At 32.3% G+C, this 9,228-nt stretch overlaps 1 protein-coding gene across 1 annotated transcript in view; it reads left to right on the top strand.

Annotated features, from left to right (window-relative positions):
* Nucleotides 1–6,615: 6,615 nt before the first annotated feature.
* Nucleotides 6,616–9,228, top strand: part of LOC143078278 (uncharacterized) — a 40,409-nt gene continuing 37,796 nt past the window's right edge. Inside the window, exon 1 of the mRNA XM_076253185.1 lies at nt 6,616–6,963. Within this exon, the coding sequence (XP_076109300.1) occupies nt 6,816–6,963 (148 nt within the window). The 5' untranslated portion in view covers nt 6,616–6,815. The remainder of the gene's footprint in view (nt 6,964–9,228) is intronic.

Genomic DNA, 9,228 nt, shown 5'->3' with positions numbered 1-9,228 from the left:
ATAACAATGTGAACTATGAAAATTCTATGTTGAGTGTTTCCATTTCCGATTTCTAAGTACAAAAGCTATTGTCCATTAAATTGAAAAACAATTGAAATACAAGGAAAATATTAAAAAAATTATTCACTAATTTTTCCACATAATAGATTTAATTATAGATGAATTAAGTAACATTATATGAATTTTGTATTAACCAGTTCTTCCAGCTTAAATACATTTGTACTTAGTTATTACATGTATTATAGAGACCGTTTTATTTTAATAGTGTTTTGGTTAATCAAAAGGAGAAAATATAGGAAAAAACAAAAATGTGTTATTACAATGATAGTCCCCTGAAGCTAGATGTTGCATTGCTTTTTTTATATAATATTTATAAAGTCACTCTACGCATTGCATGAATTAAACCAGAGATATACCGCTATTTCTTTTTATATACATTTACGACAGATATCTTTGAATATCCACCTCACCATACACAGCCTTTCCCACAATCTTTTGTCTGATTCATTGTTACGTTGTCTTTCTGTTGAGTTGGACTTCCCTTTTCGTACAATTTCACACGTATTTATTTAATCTGTGTTGCTGGTTGGACAGTTTCCATATAGCAACATCTTCTTCTTTTGAATCGCCTTGTTATTCCTTAAGAACCAAAATCTAGGGCAGTAACACAGGTCGCAATTAACAGATATATGTCACTGGTTCTGTTTTACAAAAAGGAGCCTACCAAGACTATCGAAAACAGTTCAAATATATCTGAGGAAGCTAGTCTAAATAATTAATGGACTTGTGTTTGTATGTATTTAATAATGTTTCAGCTAATTTGCTTTTTGTTTATACAGTCAAATTTAGAAATAGAAATAGGATGTGAAAGAGACAACATACCGACCAAAGACCATAGAACAACCGATGTCTACCTATGGTTCTTCAACGCAGCAAGAAAATCCCGCACCCGGAGGTGGGCCTCAGCTGGTCCCTAAATAGAAATATTTAAAAATATTAATGTGTACAATACAAATTACATTAACTTTGATTTTCTAAAAACGCAGTTACTTTACTAAAGAATGCACCAAACATTCTTATTTTCAGACAGTTGTAATAGAAACATTTCTGTACAAACATTTATCTAGTACATGTATGTAATACAGGAATCTGCAATATTTTAATAACTTTTTGAAATAGTGTATTTTGCACATTTGAATTATTTTCACAGCAAGTTAGCCCTCTCACGTATACATACGGAAAATTAATTTACTGCATGGTGAATATTCTGGATAAAATATTAAGGTAGGGATAATCCGTATAATATAAGTGTAATTCAGGGTTCATACGAGTTTCAGGCAATATAAACCATAAGCAGGGAATGTCACATAATATAATTATCCTCTTTGAGACCTGATTAAGATATATATAGTATACACAATATACAATTTTGTATATATAGACATTCATGAAAAATACAAACTAGAGGCTTTAAGAGCCTGTGTCGCTCACCTTTGTCTATGTGAATATTAAACAAAGGAAGCAGATGGATTCATGACAAAATTGTGTTTTGGTGATGGTGATGTGTTTGTACATCTTACTTTACTAAACAGTCTTGCTGCTTACAATTATCTCTATCTATAATGAACTTGGCCCAGTAGTTTCAGTGGAAAATGTTAATAAAAATTTACAAATTTTATGAAAATTGTTAAAAATTGACTATAAAGGACAATAACTCCTTAGGGGGTACATTTCGGTCATTATGACTTATTTGTAAATCTTACTTTGCTGAACATTATTGCTGTTTACAGTTTATCTCTATCTATAATAATATTCAAGATAACAACCAATATAAGCAAAATTTCCTTAAAATTACCGATTCAGGGGCAGCAACCCAACGACAGGTTGTCTGATTCATCTGAATATTTCAGGGTAGATAGATGTTGACCTGATAATTAATTTTTCCCGATGTCAGATTTGCTCTAAATGCTTTGGTTTTTGAGTTATAAGCCAAAAACTGCATTTTATAACTATGTTCTATTTTAAGCTGTGGCGGCCATCTTGATTTGATGGCCGGGTCACCGGACGCATTTTTTAAACTAGATACCCCAAAGATGAGTGTGGCCAAGTTTGGAATAATTTGGCCCAGTAGTTTCAGAGGAGAAGATTTTTGTAAAAGATAACTAAAATTTACGAAAAATGGTTTAAAATAAACTATATAGGGCAATAACTCCTAAAGGGGTCAACTGACCATTTCGGTCATATTGACTTATTTGTAAATCTTACTTTGCTGAACATAATTGCTGTTGACAGTTTATCTCTATCTATAATAATATTCAAGATAATAACCAAAAACAGCAAAATTTCCTTAAAATTACCAATTCAGGGGAAGCAACCCAACAACAGAATGTCCGATTCATCTGAAAATTATTTCAGAGCAGATAGATCTTGACCTGATAAACATTTTACCCCTGACAGATTTGCTCTAAATGCTTTGGTTTTTGAGTTATAAGCCAAAAACTGCATTTACCCCATTGTTCTATTTTTAGCCATGGCGGCCATCTTGGTTGTTTGGCCGGGTCACCGGACACATTTTTTAAACTAGATACCCCAAATGATGATTGTGGGCAAGTTTGGTTTAGTTTTGCCCAGTAGTTTCAGAGGAGAAGATTTTTGTAAAAGTTAACAACGACGACGGACGGCGGACGCAAAGTGATGGGAAAAGCTCACTTGGCCCTTTGGGCCAGGAGAGCTAAAAAGAAGATATGGTATGATTGTCAATGAGAAAACTCTTCACAAGAGACCAAATGACACAGAAATTAACAACTATAGGTCACCGTACGGCCTTCAATTAACAATGAGCAAACCCATACTGCATAGTAAGCTGTGCAATGTCCCGAAATGACATTATGTAAAACAATTCAAACGAAAATAACGTACGGTTCAATTAATGTACAAAAAATAGGTCGAAAACAAATATGTAACACATCAACAAACGACAACCACTGATTAAAGGCTCCTGACATGGGACAAACACATACATACATAATGAGGTGGGATTAAACTTGTTAGCTGGATCACACCCCCCCCCTTTTTTTTTTACATGGGACAGTGATGTAACAGTATAAAACAAACTATAAAAACCTGTTGAAAAGGCTAAACTCACCAGTCATAAGTCGTCTTTTAATTTATCTATCTGTGCAATTTTATTTTTTGGAGACTGTGAGTTTATTGCTTGGTCTTTGATAATCCCTGTTTAATTTGTTTACACCTCTGTACGACTCACAGTGTGACATATCGTCTCGACAAGGCATTCTACTGCAGCATTTGTTATAAGATGAGAATTTCTGAAATACATTTGTATCCTTTAAAGTAAAAAGATTACACTTTGTTCATGTAGAAGGAAGGGGCCACATTATCCTATCATGGTAAACTAGTTCTCTTATTGACATTTCCGGAGTGACTGCTTTTGATTTTTGAAAAGAATACGGGTACTAGTATTAGAATTCGCGGCAATAGCAAAGTAATCTGTACGTTTAATAGAACGCTTCAAAAAAATACTCAATTCAATACTTGTTTTTATTGTTTGATCTAATGAAGTACTGTTACCCCGGCCACTGTCCCAGTTAAGGGTACTAAGGTTGGTGCCTACTAAAATCATGTTAAATCCGCCATGATCATTTATAGTTCATTTTTGTGCATATCCACAGTTCGGTAGGTCCAAATTAAGCTCGGTACAAAGTTACTGTTATTGAGTCGTTTTTTACTTATATGATTGTATTTGGAATATGGTCCGAGACAACAATAATTTCGTAGTGCATTTCTTTTAGAACATAAATGAAAATTAAAAAAATCCCACCTGCGATTTCTCAATAAAGGAGTAGGTCCAATAAGACCCCTTTTTGGCCCCAAAATATAACAGTTTTACAAAATTGTTCAAATGTAAACTTTTATTTATTTATTGAACAGTAGAATGCTTCTGCTACATAAATATGGGCTGTTTTGACTATACAATGCACACATATTGGGTACTAGCACCATTAAGTCATGCTAAATTACTGAAATCTTCACAATTCTAGCATTTTAGTTAAATTTTAGACGGTTTTCGTGTAAAACGAAAGTGGTCGCATTCGTGTTCATCCTTAATATTGAAATGTAAGTTGTATTTTATGATAATACATAACATATATAAAGGTTGAGGATGAACACGGATGCGGCCACTTTCATTTTTGACAAAAACCATCTGAAAAGTGACATTTTTTGGCATATTTGGTAGATTTTTCATTTTTGAGCTTGAATCGGATCGTTTTTAATGACTAAATCAGTTAAAATCTTTAACAGAAACTAATTGATTCAAATGAAATAGACAATTAAGTGTTTAAATAGTGGTCAAAATCTTTCGTCAGATGAACATGAAACTTGAGGCCAAAATCGGACCTACTCCTTTACAATGCGTTGTACTACTTTTTTGACAAATTATATCAAATTAAAGAAAACTTCATCGGCTTTAACTCAAATTAAGGACAACCTTTTGTTTAAAGGGTCTTGAAATCTTTTGACAGCTTCCGAAGTGCTTATTTTTAACCATTTTTAGCTTGAAACAAATCACTACTTTCCTTTAAAATTCTGGATCCAAATTTTTTTTACAGGGTAATTTCAGCCCCCTACTTGCAATTTAAGGCATAAAACATGGAGTCAGAAATAAATTTGGAAGGGGTTTACAAAAAATTGGCAAGTAACCCACTGTCAACACTAGGGACTGTTGAAGACGATATGATTGCCTATAATTTCTTGCATCCACCTCATTTAAACATGTGAATAGTTCTCCCAAATGTGCTCTTTACCGACATTTGTTCTTAAATTAGACTAATCATATTGTAGGGTTTTACCGCATTATTTTCACTGAATGGTCTTCAATCAGTACTGACTGATGGAAAATTTATTCAAGTCAAAATGACGTAGATCTATGTATTTGTCATGCAACTATATTACATTTATATATACACATGGAAAAAAGTATTGCAACACCTTGATTTTTTAAAACTTGTAAAATTAGCCTTTTTTGGATGAAATATCATAAAATATTTGTAAAATATTATTGAAACATAGTTTATGATAACATTGGCATTTAAACAAACAAAAAATGTTTGAAAAAAAAAAATGATTTATATAACCACAATTTTAATAACAAAATAAAGTGTTTTTTATACAAAAAAATGCATTTCACAACTTTTACTGTAGTCGAACTTTACAATGTCAGACATTTCAAAATTAATCTTCAGATGACTGTTCACATCATTGGTGATCGTTATACGCCAAAGAATTAGTACTTAGTGCTCAAACTCCATTCAAACTGATAACCGCATCATAACGTCTTCTGATTCCTGCCATAAATCGACTAATTTGTTGCTAAGGTAGCAGCAACCATTTCTGATAAAGTGCATTGTTTATTTCATGATGTGTTTGAACTGGGGTGTCCGTTCGCACACTTTCCGCCCAACAGTGTCCCATATATGCTTGATATGGTTCAAATCCGGGCTACGATCGGGCCAGGGAAGATGAACCGAATCTTATTGGAACAATGAATCTTCCTCCACGATGTTAATTTTTCAACTTTGGCGAGCTGTGCACTACATTTGATACGAAAAACTGTGTGTCTGTTCGTAAGAAAAGGTCTCCGAAATGGTATTATCGCACGATAACCAGTAGCGATGAGTCGTTGTCGAACAGTTCTTGCTAAAAGGCTCCTGTATACCCACCACTCTCTTTTTAGGATTGTATTGTATGCAATGGGTTTCTTTCTGACCAACCTTCATTATGTTTGATTTTCCCTAGCAAATGGTATAGGGAGACTTCATTACCTCGGAAGGTCTTTAACATCGTTTATTGCCTGATTTTTATTCTCAAAACGACTTATAGAGGAATGGTGATGACCAATACGTGCAGTTGTTACAACGACATCCCTGCTTCTCTCATGCTGATAATCGACCATCTTGCTGCAGTTAAGAGTTGTCGATGATCCATTACAAGGTGTCAATCACATAACTTTAAAAACTTGGTTATTTAAAGGGTTGAAAACAATGAGGATAAAAACATCTGTTTTGCTGTTTACTGGTACAGTAGCTGCATGTGCAGATAAGAACTTGTCGAGTCGATATTTATTGATTAAACTCAGGTGATCCTTAAATAATGTTTAACTAATTCTATTTTACCAAATTATATTACAAAAAAATAAAGAGTGTTTTTTTAATTTCAATTTCAATTTGGTGTTGCAATACTTTTTTCGAGGTGTATACTATAAACTAAAGGACTTAAAAATATTACAGTAAAATTGTATTGTTATTGAGGATTTAAATTCTATGGTGTCTATGCTAATCAATGTTCTTTTCCTAACTCGTGTGTTCTCTACATTATGTCATATGCCCCCGATGTGCCTTTTTAAAAATGTTAATAAGAAATGTCACCGTCTTGTTCTTTTTCATTGGGAGAAACTCGTTTCAGAAAAAAAAAATCCTATATACCTGTTACTGAAATATAAAGGTATATTAGGGGGGGGGGGGAGGATTTGAGACGAGTGCCTGTGGATAAACACACATATATAAATATTATATAGTTTAAGAATAAGCATGTAAAAAAAACATGATATTGATTATTAACTATAATTTTTTTTAAAAACTGACGAAAATTGTTTTTGGTTAATACAAACTTACTAAATGTATGATCCTACACTAAACTAGCTCGTCTTATTGAATGTATTGGCTCGACCAAGAAATATACAATTCCTCGACTTTGGTATAATTTAGCCGGAATTTCCGCTCCCGATCCTATGTGTTTGTATGTTATCGATTATAAAATTCCCCTTTCTATATTTAGAATTTCGGATAAAAGGTTTATCTGGGTCGGAGTGCTTCCAAATAATTATACTCTATATTAGCAAGAAACACGACAGGAGGCTGCAATTGCATTATATAGCTACTAAACTGAGTAATTTACTTTTTATAATTATTCAATGTCAATTAATTTCTTTTACACAACCGCATTTTCATTAATTTATGTTAGGTTTCACTATTAAAAGTCAAAATATAGGACACTAATGTCTTCATAAACATATAAACTATGCCTGTATTTTTCAACCTGTAACGAATAAAGTCCTTAACTATTATAATAGGAACATTTTTAATCCCCATGCAAAAATCATTCCAAGGTTGATTGTGATATAACTAAATCCAATGTAACTGATACTTTATGTATATATATATATGTCGTGTACAAGTTGCAATTTTGTACAGCTAGGTTATAACATGTACAAAAATGTTGTACAAATAACATATAATGTTATAATTTGTACAATGCCAAAATACAAGTTATAACATGTACAAATGTACCTCATACATGTTATAACATGTACAAAATATGGCTTAGAAATAGTTTTAACTTGTACAAAATTTGAAAATAAAAATATGTTTTTAATATTACAACACATGCCATATTATCCTCAATAACATTTTCATCATTTTTTTTATTGTCCATTCATGTTAGTGTGATACCTTTTTGATAAAGTTAATGACCAGTAAATTAGTTTTTATAATTACTTAATACCTTAAAGACTTTTAAAATACACATGAAGTCAATAAACATTATTCTGTATTACACAGAAGAAGACTTAGAAGCAATGTTTGAAGCAAGTTCAGTATCCAATTATTACTCACATAGTGAAGACCCTTTTGCCGAGACAGAACATACATGTAATACCGACAACGAAATTGGAATTAACAAATTATGTCAGAGACAGACATTATAAATGACACAAACAATGAAACTAATGGTGAATTAAATGGTAATGATTCAGCAGACAAGAATGAACAAACAATTGAGTTACAAACAGAAACGATGGTTATTGAATGAAGTAATTCTAACATGGTTTGTAAGGAAGAATTAGCATGACATCTACTGGTATACTACCTCGAAAGAGTCCACTTTCTGGTGGTGATATTCATGCTGTCAATAACACTGAGGGTTTGTCTGAAATTTCAAACATTGACATTAAGCGTGTACGAAAGAAGGGCCTTTCTGATCAGCAGGAATAAACTGAGACCTTGACTGATAACTTAAAAAATTAGACAAACTGTTCTCTCTCAAGGTGATTGTGTTATCATTCCTATTCTGTCCATTGATATGGACCCTGCCGATGAGAAAAACATAATAGGCGAGGTGATTAATGTGAATGAACATGGCGGACATAAAATTGGAACGAAAGACTTAGTTGGACAAATAAAGGGATACTTGAGTAGATACCAGGTTCAATTTCTTGCAAATACAACTTTATAAATGTGTGTAATCCCAATGAGTGATATGCGTGTCACTGTGAGAAAGATTGTGCGTCACATATCATTAAGTGGAGGGCAAAGTTTTGTGCATTTTCAGTGTAAGAAAGGCAGTTGTGAGTCGGGTAGGTGTGAATGTAGAAGAATGAAAGTTTCGTGCAACTCAAAGGTGTCACATGTCTATCTTGTAGCAACAAGTAAAAAATAACTTGTTTCTAAAATGTATGAAAATGAAATATTTTATGCATGCTGTAAAAAATGCACCTTCTTTTGGATGTGATTATAGTTCTTTATTATCTGAGAAATTTCATTCGTGAATGTAATTCTGTTTTATTATTATTTTTTAATATAAAAAAAATTGTACAGGTTAAAACAATTTTTAAGCAATATTTTGTACATGTTGTAACATGTACGATGTACTTTTGTACATGTTATAACTTGTATTGTATTTTGGCATTGTACAAATTATAACATGTAGTATGAATAATTATAACAAATTATTATAGAAAGACCCCGAAGTAACTATCCAAAAATATCACATTAAGGTGGTATCCAACACCTTGACTTAAATTGATTTGGCTCGTTTAATTTTCATAGATTTTGACAAAATATTTACTTTGAACGTTTAAAAAATTTCAAAATTTCAAAAACTTGAACCAATTACTTTCTCAGAAAAAAAATGGTTGAATATATAGCAGTGTGACAAACACTCATTTTGATTATTGAGAAGCTTAATATTTCCTCAACAATACAACGTGATTAAAAAGTTCGGCTGATTTTACAGAGTTATCTCACTGCAGTGTTAGGTACCACATCAAATTAGGATAGATCGTAGCAGTCCACAGCTGGTAAGAAAACTCAAACTTGTATATACATGACTTGTATTCATATTAAATGGTCTTGTTATTCTTTGATATCTAGGATT

The sequence above is a fragment of the Mytilus galloprovincialis genome, chromosome 6, assembly GCF_965363235.1.
Source record: "Mytilus galloprovincialis chromosome 6, xbMytGall1.hap1.1, whole genome shotgun sequence".
NCBI classification, from domain to species: Eukaryota; Metazoa; Mollusca; class Bivalvia; order Mytilida; family Mytilidae; genus Mytilus; species Mytilus galloprovincialis.
This window is presented reverse-complemented; position numbering and strand designations above follow the sequence as displayed.